Source organism: Notechis scutatus, chromosome 1, assembly GCF_049901735.1.
Source record: "Notechis scutatus isolate UNSWTSFEM ecotype Mainland chromosome 1, rNotScu1.2, whole genome shotgun sequence".
Taxonomy (NCBI): Eukaryota; Metazoa; Chordata; class Lepidosauria; order Squamata; family Elapidae; genus Notechis; species Notechis scutatus.
This window is the reverse complement of record NC_142009.1, coordinates 169,175,373-169,192,182: the sequence shown is the minus strand read 5'-3', so window position 1 is coordinate 169,192,182 and position 16,810 is coordinate 169,175,373. Positions and strand designations below refer to the sequence as shown.

The following is a 16,810-nucleotide window of genomic DNA, read 5'->3' as shown; positions in this document are numbered from 1 at the left end:
ACTTGGCAGCTCTCCAAGCTAAATAAGGTCTGTGCTCCTAATTAGACCCTTGCAAGACTGTTTGCCAGGCCTTTGGCTAAATGTGAATGCAAGAAATTCACCTTCATTTAATAAAAGGGGTTTTGCCAGGATGAAAAGTCTGCTTAGTGCTTTTTGGGGAAGCCTAGGTCAGAATATCTCCATGATATTATGCTTCTTTTGTGCCTCTGGAACATTCCATTCCTCTACTGCCTGCAGTGATTGTTCCATTCAGGCTTCATACTCCCTTTCCCCCACTGGCATAGGTTGCATCCCTGAAGACACATAGTTTCCAGCCCAGGTGCACATGGTCACAAAGTCTTCCATAATCTTGAGAAGCACTGTCTGTGGTGTGTGCTTTCTCCTTTGGGGCAAATGTCCCAGCTAAGGGTGTGGCCTTGACCCTACCCCCTGATTCACTGGCTTGAAGGGGTGGTTGGGTGAACCACCCGAACCCCTACATCCTTGTTTAACTGGAAGCTCTTACCCCCAAAGCAAGCTGGGCTCTTCTCTTCCACTCCAATAACACATAGGAGGGGGAAGTGTCTAGTCCACCACTATATCCTCTGGTCTGGGGATAGAACCCTATCACTTGCAGAATGTCCTCCTCTGTCCAAGTGTCCCTTGGAATCTCAATCACTACACTGAAATAGCTTTTTGGACTATTTTGTTCCTCTCATTATTTAGCAATGGTGGTTGAGTCCATTTTACTTATTTGGTTCATGTCTCTGGGTGTGATCACCCCTCCTACGAGAAAGGACTAGAGTAGATCCCTGATGAGTCCACCCTTGTATAGCTGCCCCCATAAGTGTCTTCTCCAGGCTCTTCTCCAGGCAATTTGGCTCTTCCTGACTCTCAATCCCATCCTTTGCCTCGTGTCCTTATTGTAGCATCCCAATGTCTCTATCATTGTCTCTTGCCCTGGCCAACTGCACACTTCTGGTCAGTCTCACACATGCCCCACTTGCTCAGCTCACCTCCACCATTCTCAAAAGTATCTGGTCCCACTGCTTTCAGTTTGCCTGCCATCCTGCTCGTCTGGCTCCGTTGCACCTCTGACTCATCCGATTCTGGCTCCTCTCACCTATTGGCCCACTCACCTGGCTCCATTGCGTGTTGCCTTGTCTGGCTCCACTGCTTTCAACTCCACATCTGGCTCTGCTACACACTTGTTTGTCTGGCTCTCTGCCCGCTTCTTTCTTGCCTCCTCTGTTTTGCCAGGTAATCCTTGTCAGGTAGAGATGTCGGTCACAGGGTCAGCTGGTACGTCTCTTCCTGCCTCACTCGCTCACATTTTCCTAAATCATTCTGACTCTCTCTCTCTCCCTGTGTCTCTCTCTGTCTGTCTATCCCTCTGCTTCTGCCTCTTCCTCTCTCTCTCTCTCTCTCTCTCTCTCTCTCTCTCTCTCTCTCTCTCACACACACACACACACACACACACACACACACACACACACACACACACCCTTCAGCTGCTATTCTTCCACTCTACTTTTGGCTCCCCTTTTCCTCCCACTCTGCTATCATCTTGCTTCCCTTTATTCTCCTTCCTCCTCCTTCACCTCCTCCCCTTCTCCTCTTCAGTCATCCATTGTTCTCTCCCTTTTTTCTGCACGCTCCCTCTTTTAACCCTTCTTCATCTCGTGCCTCCCCTTCCCCTCAAAATTCCAGGTGAAACTCCCTACCCGCCAGCCATCCTGGTATGAGAGTATCCGGGCCGCTGGTGGAGCACGGCCCCCCAGAAGTCCTCTACATTCCTTTAGATAAAATCTTTCTATAGAAATAGACACTATTTAACTTCTGGGTCCATTGTTCAAAATATCCTTAAGCATCTCCAATGTTAAATTACTTTGCTTCATTTGTAAGTCAAATTTAAGAGTTTTTCTCATTTAATTGTAATTTTTAGTTCCCTCTAGTGCCCAATTTTTAAAGCCTTGTCTTATTATATTTTATTAAAGTAAATTCAAAACAGGAACATTTTGCACAGGAAGGAATCTTTATAATTTATTCCAAAATTTTATTTCAGATTTATCTGAACCCCTAATCTGTTTTGTATGCTTGCACATATTGAAAAGACTTTATATTTCTATAACCATTTATGATTTGCCAACTATGTTAAGTTATTAAATAGAAACAGGCCTTCCTTTGATCTTATTTTTACGTTGTGCTGTTTTCTCACAAGATTTCCAGATCCCAATAGGATTCAATTGCAACTTTGATCTTCCTGAAGATTTTTGTGGTTGGACACATGACACGTCTACAGGATTTACATGGGCTTTTCATTCTAGAAAAACCTGGACTAGCCATTTAGAACCAGGCATTGGGGTCTACCCAGGTAAGTCAATTAAAATCATTTCAAAAGAAAAAATATCCATGAACTGTGGACTTAGGAAAATAAGTTTTTAAATTATCTCTGAAGAACTGTAGAATACATTACAAAGACTGTGAACATTGCCTTTTTGGCATATTGCTGTAAAATTATTTATCAATTCCAAGTATTTTTTATGTTTCTTCAATAAAATCAATCTAAGATACATGTAAAAAAAAGACACAGTGCTTTTAAACAGATATGTATATGATGTAAATCAATATGTAGTATAATTCTCCTAATATAGGTTTACATATACACACAACCTATTATTATGTCTTCACCACTGCCCTATAAGCTAGGCTAGGCTATGGAAGAACAGCTTCAGAACAGGAATTTGAATTTGGTTCTTCCTGTTCTTAGACCTTAGCCCTTATAATTGTAGCATATCATCTCTTATCTGTGAATGTTGTGAATGATTATTTAAGTAAAGCATTTGTTGCAGGAGGGATACTTGCACACCAGAGAGGAAACTGAAATCATGTGCTAACTATCCATGTGCATGTGTATTCAGTTTATCTGCAGACTTTTTATGCGCTAAGAAAATGGAATAGTGTACTTGTTTTTGTCTGGGTGAGCTGGTATTGGTTTTGAACATCAATAATAAAAGTCTCACTTTGAATAGTCTGGATGCTTGTTTTGGCTTCTGCTTTCTAGACATTACCTTGCATGCAAATACTCCTTCAGTGTGAAACTAAGGAGATTTTTTGCTGTTGTACTATGCTCATTGTCAATTTTCCTTTGAGACTAGAACTTGCCTGGGCCTCTGTAAGACCCTGATATTTGCATTGGAGGCTTTGATACTTCTGCTGTTACAGAGGCTTATGTTGTCAGACAAAGGACTGTGAACACAATAAGGACTTCACAATATGAGACCTTGTGCATGCAGTGTGGAGGATCTAAGTTTGTCTCTAGCTGAAAGTCTGTTAGCTCATTCTTCATCTCTTTCAACAAACTCCAGGATTTATGCTTTTCCTTCTCCCCATTGAACATAGGAGATATTTGCTAGCTTCAAATAAATGTTTGCCTAATTTCCATGAACAGGCATTAAAATTTCATAGCACAAATCTGAGGATTTACTAGAAGTGATCCTGCTGTTTGAGAGAAATCTTTCACACAATTTAATTTTATTGCTAAGGCATTAGTCCTGATCACTGCAACATCTGTACTCAAGGAGCATGCATATTCAGTAAATTCCCATCCCCCCATTCGTGGGTCTTGACTAATAGAGAAGTATTTTGTAACCACTCATTCTCCCTGGTAGCTATATGTTGGTGGTAATAACTAGATTTATAAGGCTCTAGAATTGAAAGATAGTATTCCCTGCTGGGCAGAACAGAAAAGACAACAAAAATTGTCCAATACAAATTGAGTGTCACTGATTAATTTATCTTTTAGGTGGTTAAGCATCAGCCTTTGTTTGCAATACCAGCTTCCAAACACTTCTACATATTGTATTCTGTAAATTATCTCAGTGCTTCCTATAGGGTCCCAGTGTCTTGCAGCAAATTCTACAGCATTGTTAAGGCCATGCATTCAGTCAGTTTAGACCATTGGCTTGAACTACTGCATTTAATTTCATTTCTTCAGATTTATTTGTTTGTTTATTTATTTATTTTCTGTCTTTATTATTTTTACAAATAACTCAAGGCAGTGAACATGTACAACACACCTTCCTCCTTCAATTTTCCTCACAACAACAACTCTGTGAAGTGAGGTGAGAATGACTAGCCCAAAATTACCCAGCTGGCTCTCATGGCTAAGGTAAAACTTGAACTCATGGGATCCCACTTTCTAGCCTGGTGCTTTAACCATTATTCTTATTCTTATCTTACCCAAGATTTTTAGGTGCCCAAGGAGACCGCATTATGTTGTCTTTTTTATGTGTGTGTGGGGGGTGATACCCTGCAATATTTTGGAAGTGGTTTTCCCTTGCTTCCTTTCCAGGGAAAGAGAGAGAAACTGGCCCAAGATCACCCAGCTGGCTTTGTCTCTAAAGCAGAACTACAGCTGAAGGTCTCTCACTTTCTAGCTTAATACTTTAAACCACAACTCCAAACTGGCTCTCTTTTTTTATGCATACTAACAAAAATTATCAGCAAACATTCTGCACAGAAGATTACACCCTTCCTAAAGAACTGAGCCAGATAAGCTCAGGTTTGACTTTGAAGTAGGAATGGAATTCTTCTTTCCTCTATTCCCAGACTCGGGGGGAAAGTAATTAAAGCAGCAAAGAGGCTGACAGTGGTAGTAAGGCAGAAAGGGGGCAGGTTTTGTTTCCATTTCAGACCCTCCATTTAATAAGAGTAGCCCTGATTTTGCTAAGCTGATACATGTTGGCTTTGACCCTAAGTTCCATTTAAAGTTTCCATGATCACATTCTTTTGTTGAACTGACATGTTTAGAAAGAAATTGAGACTGCTGCCTGGGTCTTCAATGTTTGTTTTAGGTTGTCCCAAAGTTAGGGTCTCTGTAGGGGTGCAGTTGGAGAAACTTTCCTATTTCCAGTGTTCACCTCTTTAAAATTTAAAATGCTTTAGAAGATTAATATCAGAGATTAACTGCACCTCCAGCAACATGAAAGACTCAGACTGTACATCCTCTCCAACTTATTCCCTGTAATAATGTTTAATTAATATAATAAGCCTTCTGTAAGTAGCAAACTTACTTATTTTTATAACTCAGACTTAATTTTTCATTCCATTTTTTTCTCCCTTGACACATTTTATAATTGTTCTCTCTTTCCCCTTCAGAGTATGTTTGGTAAAGAAATAATTTGAGTATGTACAAAATGACTGTTCCCTATATTGAAATAGTGCTTCATTTGCATTTCAGCATCTTTTTAAAAAGCCTTTAAAACGTTGTGTTACTTCAGCCTACTTCAGTGGCAGGAGAACTTTCCTTTGAGTGAATTATTCCCAAAAGCATGACTTACATTTTTCATTGAAGGAAATGAGATTGGAATGGCTATATCATATCTCAAATTGTAGTGTGCTTCTGGTGGAGAAAGTTAATCAGGATTTCTGCAGCTATCAAACAGGGAGAGAAACAGATGATTGGGAATAATAACACCAAATAAACAGAAGTGGTAGTGTAGTAGTTAAGGACAGAAAACCAAAGATCTCCCTGTGTTCAGTTCATTATTAAAATTGGTACTGTAGCTACTTCTTGGTGCAATAAAACTCTTCACAGAATGAAAACCATGCCTTGAACAGATAATGAATGGGGGAAATATACATTTATTTATTAGATTCACTTAAAAACAATGAAAAAAACATAAGTATTTGTTTTTCTCAATGGATATTAGAGTCATAAAGGAATGAAAGATAGCACAGATTCTAAATAGAAGTGCTTGAGTTTAGGAGTGCATTAAAAATGAATTGTGTCTGCACCCTTAATAATATGAGGAAGTCATGAGTATACACTTAATATATATATATATCCTCAGAGGTAATCTTGTATTTCAAAACTCAGGCCTTTTGTTGAAAGCAGTGGAAATAATGGTGCAGGCTAGAGAGATTTTTAAAAGAATATTTTAATTTGCATTCCTGTGCTAAGCAAGAGGTGGGACTTGATGGCCCATATGACCCTTGGGTTTGTATTTCCTAGTAATTTAGGCTACTTCAGAGGTGGTATTCAGCAGGTTCTGACTAGTTCTAGAGAACCGGTAGCGGAAATTTTGAGTAGTTTGGAGAACCAGCAAATACCACTTCTGACTGGAGATTTTACAGATCTTTCCCCTGACACGCTCACCAAGCCACACCCACAGAACTGGTAGTAAAAAATTTTGAATCCCACCACTGGGCTACTTGCTTCTTAAGATAGACTAGAGAATTGATAGTCTGAAGAAAAGAGGGACTAGCCTGCTAAATTAAAGAGAAACATCTAGACATAGCATAGGCACAATGTGATGAAATACTCCTTGGAAAGAGAGATTCAGTGTAATCTTATTACTCAAAAATAAACTGCATTGATTTCAAGGGGACCATTTTTGAAACCGAGGCTGAAGCTCAAACACTTCGGCCACCAAAGGAGAAGAGAGGACTCATTGGAAAGAAAACCTGATGTTGAGAAAGAATAATGGCAAAAGGAGAATTGGAAGGCGGAGGATGAGGATGAAATGGTTGGATAGTGTCATCAATGCAATGAGCATGAATATGGATAGACTCAGGGAGACAATGGAAATGGGGCTAGCATGCTTATGATCCATGGGATAGTGAAGAATCAGACATGACTTAGTGACTAAGCAACAACAAAAATTGAAAGTATTTTTACTGTGCCTGTTATTAGAATGTTCTAGCCTTATATTATATTTTATCATTCCTTTTTTCACATTAAAAATCCTCTAGGAATACAGGGAAGAATAGTGATTTATCTCTTCCATTTTTTCCTAACATATCACACATCTTATACCTTTGAAAAGAAAGTAATATAGACCAAGTCAGAAAGAGCAAAACAAAAGTTCTTTCTGTTGGCAAGATTTGCACCCTGACAGTTCCCCCTTCTTTCCCCGCTCCCCAAGATATTTATTTATTTGTTTGTTTGTTCGCTTGTTTGTCAAACGTACAAGATAACAAGTATAAATATGAACATAAACAAGAACAAAGGAAGTAAATATAGATAAATGGGGACAGAAAGACAGGGATGGTAGGCACGCTGGTATGCTTTTTTTGAGAAACAAAATATTGAGAAACAAAAAACAAACAAACAAACAAAAAGTTGCTTTGAGTTGATGATCAGGGCATATGTTTCTTTGTGGTACTTCAAGCCCTTCCAAATTAAATTGTGATGTCTTGGATACTCAATAAAATGCTCCCATAAAGGCAATGGGTTGTATCTCTAAGAAGACATGTGGAAACACAGACACTGAATTAGAGTCATAAAAAGGAAGAACAGGCCCGAGCAAAATTTTAATTATTTTATTTATTTATTTTGTCAAGCGATTATAAGATAACAGGTATAAGTATAAACATAGTTATGAATACATGAAATGGATACATATAAGAAAAATAAAAAGAAACATTAGGACAGGGACGGTAGGCACATTGGTGCGCTTATGCACGCCCCTTACAGATCTCTTAGGAAAGGGGTGAGGTCAACAGTAGACAGTCTAAAGTTAAAGTTTTTGGGGTTTGGGGAAGAAACCACAGAGTCATGTAGAGTATTCCAGACATTGTCCACTCTGTTGCTGAAGTCGTATTTCCTGCAATCAAGTTTGGTGCGATTAACCTTGAGTTTGTATCTATTGTTTGCTCTTGTGTTGTTATGGTTGAAGCTGAAGTATTCATTGACAGGTAGGACATTGCAATGTATAATTTTATATACTATACTTAGATCGGACCAAAGGCGGCGTAGTTCTAGGTTTTCTAGGTCTAGAATTTCAAGTCTGGTGGCATAAGGTATTCTGCAATGAGTAGAGGAGTGGAGAACTCTTCTTGTGAAATATTTCTGGACTTTCTCAACTGTATTAATATCAGATACGTAATGCAGGTTCCAGATTGATGATCTGTATTCAAGTATTGGTCTAGCAAATGTTTTGTATACTCTAGTTAGTAGGGTGATATTACCAGAGAAAAAACTACGTAGGATTAGGTTAACAACTCTTAATGCCTTTTTGGCTATGTAGTTACAGTGGGCTCTAGCACTTAGATCATTAGAGATGAGTACTCCAAGGTCCTTGACAGAGTTTAGATCATCAACAAGGTCTTGACTATTCAGCTTGTTTTATTTTCTGATTTTTTTGCCAATATGTAAGACAGAGCATTTATTTGTTGAGATTTGAAGTTGCCATTTGTTTGACCATTCTGATACATAGTCGAGGTCTTTTTGAAGGGTAGCGGTATTGTCGGTGGTGTTGAATAGCTTTACATCATCAGTGAAGAGAACGCAGTTGCTCTTAATATGATCACAGAGGTCATTTATGTAGGATATGAAGAGAGTTGGTCCTAGAACACTGCCTTGGGGGACACTACTGTTGACAGGTACAGAATTTGATAGGACACTCCCAATTTTGACCATTTGTTGTCTGTTTGACAGGAATGCTTCTGTCCAGTTATGCAGGTGTCCAGAGATACCATAAGATTTTAGTTTTAGTAGTAGTTTGTCATGTACCACTGAATCAAAGGCTTTACAGAAGTCTATGTAGATTGCATCTATTGCTTTGCCCTGATCGAGTTGTGTAGTCCATATGTTTTTGCAGTGTAAGAGTTGCAGATTACAGGATAGTTTTTTTTCTGAAACCAAATTGTTTATTAGAGAGTAGGTTGTTTGTCTCTAAGTGGAGGATAATGGATTGGTTAATAATTGATTCCATGACTTTACAGGTAACACAGCATAAAGAGATTGGTCTGTAATTTTCAACTAGACTAGGGTCTCCCTTTTTGAAGATGGGGATGACAGTGGTTAGTGACCATAGGTTTGGCAAGGAGCTGGTCCTGAAAGATTTTTCAAAGGTTATGCTTAGAAATTCTGCTGTGGCAGTGAATAGCTTTTTTAAGAAGTAGGCACATATTCCGTCTGGTCCAATAGATAGAGATGGTTTTAGATTGCGTAGTGCTTTTTCAACATTGTCTTCTTTAAAATTGATATGTATTAAATCATTGTAGTTGTCTGTGATTCGACTAGGAAATACTGGGCATTATCCATTGCTGTTTACAAATACTGAGCCAAAGAATGTGTTAAAGAGGTTGGCTTTAATGGTGTAATCATTGCAGTCTTTACCATTAGGTCCTTTCAGGGGTGGGATGGACCTTGAATCTTTTAGTTTGTTGTTTACAAAATTGTAGAAAGCGCGGGTAGAATTGGTGCGTAGAAGATTTTCCTCTTGTTTAATGTGATAATTGGTGCATCCAGTGGCATAAATCTGATGGCATAAATTTTTGTATCGGCTTTTGAAGTTGGCAATGTGACCAGATTTGTTTTTCTGCCAAAGTGATTTCTTTTTGGATTGAAGCTTCCTTATTGTTATGGGTAATTTGTTTTTTCTGGTTTGTGGAGTTGTTATTGGTACATATAGTTTGATGACTCTTTTGACTTCAAGTAAAAATATGTTGTAATGGTCTTCAACAGTATTGCATCCAGTGAATAGAAGTTGCCAATCAAGAGATGAGAGATCATTGTCTATAACAGGGGTCCCCAACCGCCGGTCCACGGACCGGTACCGGGCCGCGGAACAAGCCTTACCGGGCCGCTGGTTGCTGGGCGCCGCCATCTTTTTGGTAAAAGTGCTTCTGGTGAGCTTTTCCGGTAGAAAGCTCACCGGAAGCACTTTTCATCAAAAGATGGCGGCGCTCAACGCTCGGTGAGCTTTTCCGGTAGAAAGCCATTTCTACCCGAAAAAGCTCACCGGAGCGCTATGCCGCCCATCTTTTGAAAAAGTGCTTCCGGTGAGGTCACCGGAAGCACTTTTTCGTCAAAAGATGGCGGCGCCAGTTGACGCCGTACCGGGCCGCGGCGCCCAGCTGATGCCGGAACCGGGCCGCGGCGTCGAAAAGGTTGGGGATCACTGGTCTATAAGATCATAGTTGCCTTTTTTGAAGTTATAATTGGGGATCCCATCATTATGATGATTTTTGTGTGGACGTATGTTGAGACAAAAGTCAATCATGTTGTGGTCACTGTTGGAAAAGGGTTCTTTAATTTGTAATCCATAAATTGAATTCAAACTAATTGCAGAAGATGAGATCAAGACAGTTGTTAAGGCTAGTATTGTTGGTTACTAGTTGTTCCAGTCCCAGATTTGTTACAGCATTGTAGAAGGTTGCATGTATAGGTTCAGTTTTACATTCATTTAGAGTCCAGTTAATATGAGGTAGATTGAGGTCACCAAGAAAGATAAAAGCATGTGGGCAGGATGTTGCCCATGTTTGTAGTGAATTTAACTTGTTTACATGTTCGATGTCATAATCAGGGGCTCTGTAACATAATAAGAATCAAAATGTGATATTTAAGGACAGTTCACAGATGATGGTCTCAGGAAGAGCAAGTTCCTGGGTAACTTGGATGTTTTTTAGATGTAAGGACTTTTTATAGAGGATAGCAACACCACCTCCTCTACGGATTTTGCGATCTGATCGGTAAACATGATAGTCTCTTCCTATGGTAATGGAGTCAGGGAGAGATGCATTGAGCCATGTTTCACAGACAAATATGATGTCGAATTTAGCCGTATTTAGTAAGAGGAGAAATTCAGGTATTTTATTTACAAAGCTTCTTGCATTGAGCAGTTTGCATTTAAGGCCAGTTGTGGTTGGAATTGAGGTAGTTAGGGGCATGTGTGCCTGGTTTTGAGTGATGGTGGGTTGGATGAGGTAGGGTTGGATGCGGAGTTGTGGGTTGTGTGACTTACTTTTGATACAATCAACACGGTAGTCAATGTATAGGTCCTTCTCTCCATTGTCTAGACGTTTTTTGAGTTCTGTGCAGAGTTCACGGGAGCTGATTCTTTGCAGTATAGATAAGTCTGGTCTTGAGTGAAGTTTTTTATGGTTGGGATTGGTTTTTGCAATGGCGTTTATTGTATGAATGAATACATTTGCTGGACTCATTTTTGCAAACAACTCTACAAAATCTTGGGACCACCGAGCCGTCATTGTATTTGAACTCAGGGCCATCTCTGGTTATTTCAATGATATCTTCAGGAGAGATGTTTGTTGTATTTGAGTTGCTTAAGATATTGCAAACTTTGGTGATGTCATCTGATTCGTTGGTGTCTTCAAGACCAAATACGATGGCATTTGGACGTTTCTGATCACGTTCCATGATGTCTCTGATGAGTAAGGGGATATCATTTGTGGAATTACTTGATGGGATAGTAATTATTTGTGGCTGTGGTTTGGCGGTTATTTTTTGTTGTAGTTGTGATTGTAGTTGAGGTAGTAGTTGAGTTGTGGTTGTTGAGTTGGGATTTGATTTTGAGCTGATAGGTATTCGCTTATCTGTGCTGTATTTTTTTTTCAAGACAGATTAGGCTTTCTTGTATAGTTGTTTCAAAACTTGTTAGTAAGCATTCTTCTATTGAGTGAATGAGTGATTCTATGCTTTCAACTCTATCAGGCAGGTTACTTAGTTTGTTTGGCTTAGGAAAACATGGTGGACATCGACAAGGGAATGTATCTGATGTTTTTAGGAGATCAGCTAGGCTTTTGTTTAAGTTTAAGCAGGCAAAGTGGCCTTGATTGTCACATAGGTGGCATTTGATGTTATTTTTGCTTTCATTGATGGTTTTAAGACATTTGAAGCATGTGCAGGAGTCTGGGAGGTCATTGGTAGAGATATTGTTCTTTTGTTGTTTGGTAGTGGAGGATTTGGAGTTTTTGGCTGGCATGGTCAATGACAATATTATACTAAACAATTACAATAGTTAATTAATGTGATAGGTAGACAGTTACTTAATGAATGTTGGTAATTAATAAATGTTAATTGATAAGTTAGAGAACAAATAAAAAGTTAGGTTATTTATTACTAGAAAATCAATCAATCAATCGGCTAGATAATCAATTAGTGATCACTTAACAATTAATTATTATACTATTAGATGATAAATCAATTATTTTAGACAAAGCATTATCTATCAATATTTGGTCTTGAGGTACTAAAATAATGGAGGTAGAGAAGTATTGGAGGTTTGTAGTGAAAAGTTCCTTTGTTTTTCTTTAAAGCCATGTTGTTTGGTTTTTGTTTTGTTTTGTTTTTGTTTTTAAAGAGGAAGTGTTGCTGCTTGATGGATTTGAATGGAGAAGATTTGAATGAGCTCACCAATCATCTACTTGGGAATTTGGAATGGATGAGATTTGGGTGGGGGTTAAGTGGAGGTTGTCCAATCAGCTGAGTGGGAATTTAAATGCAGGCTGACTAATCAGCTGGGTGATTTAAATGGAGACTGTAGGGTCTATCTATTCTCCATGAGTCTCCTCAGTTCTCTGCAATTCACGTCCATTCAAGAATCACTCTCTTGCTCTCCTCTAGTCCCAACTCTTTTTCAGATGTTTAGGATCACTCTCTGTCAGTTCCATCTCTTTCTCTGCAGTTCAGAATCACACTCTCCACCAGTCAGAGCTCATTTCATGCCGTTTAATCTATGCCACTCAGAATGGCTCACTCTCTGTAAGTGTCTGAATCACACTCTCAATCACAACTCGTCCTGGCTCTTATCTCTATCCGCTATCCACTCTTTGCTATCACCCTATTAGCTATCTGCCAGTCCCAGTTCTTTAGGTCTCACCCGTTCAGAATGGCTTCCTATGGAATGGAGTCTTGGGCTCCACTCAGGATGGTGTCCTGGCCTCTTCACTCACTCTCTCCGCTCACTCTCAGGATTGCTGTCAAGTTCTTAGTTCTTGGAACCTTCCGGAACCTTCTGACAGTCATAGCTCTTTTCCCCCTTACTAAGTTATATGCTTTCTTCACTCCATTTTTTCCAAGATTGTCTTTCCATCAGCTTCATGTTTCCTTTTTTAGCCCCATGTTTGTTGTGCTTCAAGGATTATCTCTGAGCCATGCCACTGAAAGTTCCTTTACAACTGCAGGGAGTAAAAGCAAACCCAGAGCAATTTCTCTCTCTTACTACACACCCATACCCATTAGGACATGAGCTGTTCTCCAGAATAATGGAATGTACAACTCCAGTTTTCATGTCAGGAGGGATTTTTCCCCCATGGATTTTCACATGCAAACAGATTCCTGTGCCCCTGGAGTGAAACATCTTCATGCTATGTCAAGAATTAGGATTTAGCCTACAATTTTATTCAGATTATCTGGTAGTGAGTCTAAATAGAATTTATGTCTGAATTAATAGGAGGGGTTATGTTGTCATTTTGTCAGAATCCAGATTCTCCTCCAATGAAATGGGGTAGCAGAATTCTGTTTGGGATCAGTGAATCATGGGGAGAACATTATGGGATTATAAAACCATATATAATTTATACAGAATTTATTGAAAAGTGATGAGAAAAAGTATATTTTAATATAAATATAGGGTCCTGGTAGTTTGGGAAAGGCCATAGATCAGTAGTAAAGCATCTGCTCAATCAGTCTGTTTCTGATCACAGAGTGAATTTTGAGAAATAAACTTTTTTGAAATCCCACAAAACTCTATTCTTTGTGCTACGTTGTACTAAAATGTATAAAAGCATAAAATGGTCTCTTATTCTTTTATGAAATAGTAATCATAACAAGAACAGTAACAACAATCACAATATGTACTGTTATCACTAGCATTTTATAAAGCATTTTAAAGATTTCAGAGTAGAAGTATGCAAATATTTAGATGTAAAGCAGAAGAGATGCTTCAGATCTGGAATGGGCACGTTCTCTATTCTTCTTACTGGCACCTTAAAGAAAATGTACCCTTTCCTGGTCTTGCATGATCACCTTGTGGTTTTTTTTAGAAATAACAGCTCCTGAATTCAAATATATATTCTCCTTGCACTACATGGCCATCATATAGGATCAGGAAAAGAGGTATATTCTATAAGATGCCATTGATAGTTTGAGTCACACTGGATCTTAAGAACTTCTCCCACTTGTGATTTAAATTTCTTCAGATCCCTATTTCAATATAGCTTACATACATTATTTCACAAATCTTTATACTAACTTGAGAAGATGGATGCTCTGTGTATATGTTGCAATGTACAAAGTAGGATGTGAACAGATAGGATCAAGAAGTCAATGGCTTCTTTAACATCACCTAGAGCATAGCTGTCAAACTCCCACCCACAGGCTAGATGTGTCACACACTGGGCACGCTTACGACCAGTTAGCAAAGGGGGGAAAAGTTCCAATACATCACATGATGCTGTTGTGACGACATGAGTTAGACATCCCTAGGATAGAGTATCCAGCTGAATTGGGATTAAATTTCCTGGCTCACATTCCTAATATTGATCTAGGAACATTGCAAAACTAATGCTTAGGATCAGTAGAAGAATGCCATAGTATGGTCAGGCCAGGTTTTTCCTTGCTGTGTAGATTTTTTTCAGTTGTTTCTCCCTTAATTTGACTAACGTCACCTTTTCATAATTACACTAGTCAGTCTTAATATCTTCCAGCCAGTTTGCATTTCATCTCAGTTCCTCTCGTTCAGGCAGTTTTCAATGCTTTGAGAAAGAATATAACATAGGAGAATCTCTTCAGGTTTGAACACAAAACTGAAAACTTTTCTTTCTTGTGGTGTGCAAGGTGACTACATCTTAATGAGGTACTTTGCAACATAGTAACAATGCAAAACACATTTGGCAATAGTTCCAGGATTAGGACACATGATGTAAAGATCTCCCTTTCTGAAGAAGGCTCTGATGCTGAGAAATTTGGAAGAAAACAGATAATGATAACTAGTAGCAAGGTGGATGAAATCAATTATGGTAGTAGTGAATACATCATTGGAAGAGCTGAATGATCAGGTTAGAAACAAGTCATCAGAGAAAGAAATCCAAGTATAGAGTTGAGTCGAGTTGAGTCATAGGGCTGGAAGGGACCTCAGAGGTCTTCTAGTTCAACCTCCTGCCCAAGGCAGGAGACCTTATACCATTCCAAATAAATGGTTGCTCAATCTTCTTTTTGAACAGCTTCAGGATGCAAGCTTTTCCATTGGTTAATTGTTCTCACTGTCCTGAAACTTCTAGGTTGGGTCTCTCTTTGATGAGTTCCATCCATTGCTTCTTATCCTACCTTCAGGTGCTTTGGAGAATAAGTTGACCACTGCTTCTCTGTAAGAGCCGTTCAAGTACCAGAAGACACTGTCATGTTGCTCCTCCTTCTCTTTGTTAGGCTAGAGACATACCTAGTTCCCTTAACTTGATAGCACATAAATATCAAGTTAGTTCCAGGAACTGAAAAAGTTGAGACAAACTTCTATTCATATACAGTGCACATGCAAAAGCCTCATCCAGTTATTAAAGGTGCCAGAAAAGTACTTAAAGTGGAGTAATATGGCCATTTCCTGTTTTGTCTAATCATAGGGGGAGGGGCTGATTGCCTTTAAGTGTTTTGTATGAAACTTCATCAAACAAAGCATGCCTTTGAAGTTTGAAGACAGTCACGGAGAGTGAGAGTATGTTAAAATAATTAATGACCTTCTGCTGGCCAGAATAAAAACTTTTCTACTCTATGGGAAGGGGAAACATATGTCCGTAATACTAGAATGCATATAATTCAGATTCATATCTAGTGCATTTAAAGGCACAGGCAGTGAGGGAGATTGTTCAAGCAGACTATCTCTAGCTCAGTTTGGAAGTAGCTGTAGTTACAATGCCTTTCATGAAAATCGGGCATAATTAAAAGAGATGATGGGCCAGTGATCATCTTATTGGCTTCCTCAAATTGGATTAAAAGCTTGACTTTATGCAGACCACAATGCTTTAAGTCTCCATAGATTTGACTGATATATAGATTTTTTATTTAGAAAATAAAATGGCAGTGACTTGGCAAGTAAGTTAACAGGTAATCTGATTGAGAAAGCTCCCTGTGAGACAAGAAGCCCATCTGGTTTTAAATATTACATTTATGAAAGACTGAGTCAGCATTACCCAAACAAGATGACTGCAAAGTAAGAAGGATCTCATAGAAGCAGATTGGAAGCAAGTTAAAAGCATTGGCTCAGGTTAGCCAACTAAATAAGCTTTTTACCTTCAGTCAATGGTTTCATCCATTAGTAAATTTCAAACTTTCCTTAGCTTTCTTGATTATTAAGGAGGAAAATAAAGGGTTGAGATGTAGGGGATCTTTTTCAGATATTGTTGATTGTCTCCCTTGCACTTTTTCTGTCTGATGGGATTTAAAACCCACATTGGCTCACTGTTAAAAAAATGGTTGATTAAACAGAGAGCATCTCAATTTGCTTTATGTAGGTGGAGATGGTATCATCTCTGCTGCTGCATCCATTTTCCTTGCTGGGTATTGCAAAGGCCAGATCTACACATTATGACCTTGAGTGATACGTTATCACACCAGTTCATTGTTTGACAAAAATGTCTTTCTCATGCTATAGTAAATGTTGCCAAGGACATTTCATTGGCAGAAAACAGATACCTGTGTTGGTCAAATTGTTTGGCTTTCCAGAATGCTGCTTAGGAAGATCAACTCATAATTTATCAAAAAACTTAAGTTATGCTATTGTTTGCTGAGCAACAGTGATTTGCATGTTCTTATTGTACTAGCTCAGTTGAATCCAGATGCTCTCATAAATCTCCATGCAAAGCAGGCACTCCAAAGGCAGCAGCAGGAAACAGAAATGCCAGAACTGATACATCAGGGTCACCCTTTTGAACATTTGATTCCAGTTCAGCTCCAGCTTTATCTCCTGTCTCTTTACTAAGAACAGATCCTTTTCCTACAATCAAAGAGCTGGTAAGGGAGTTAATAATGCTACTGATCCTAAAGACATTGACCAGAACCTTCGACTAAAACCCTTTCCTCAAGCGGTTC

General features: G+C 38.9%; 1 protein-coding gene across 5 annotated transcripts in view; it reads left to right on the top strand.

Annotated features, from left to right (window-relative positions):
- Positions 1 to 16,810, top strand: part of NRP2 (neuropilin 2) — a 251,186-nt gene that overhangs the window by 165,885 nt on the left and 68,491 nt on the right. For all 5 annotated transcript variants that reach the window (XM_087949492.1, XM_026673205.2, XM_087949493.1 and 2 more), the window contains exon 12: positions 2,201 to 2,353. In XM_087949492.1, the coding sequence (XP_087805618.1) occupies positions 2,201 to 2,353 (153 nt within the window). The remainder of the gene's footprint in view (positions 1 to 2,200; positions 2,354 to 16,810) is intronic.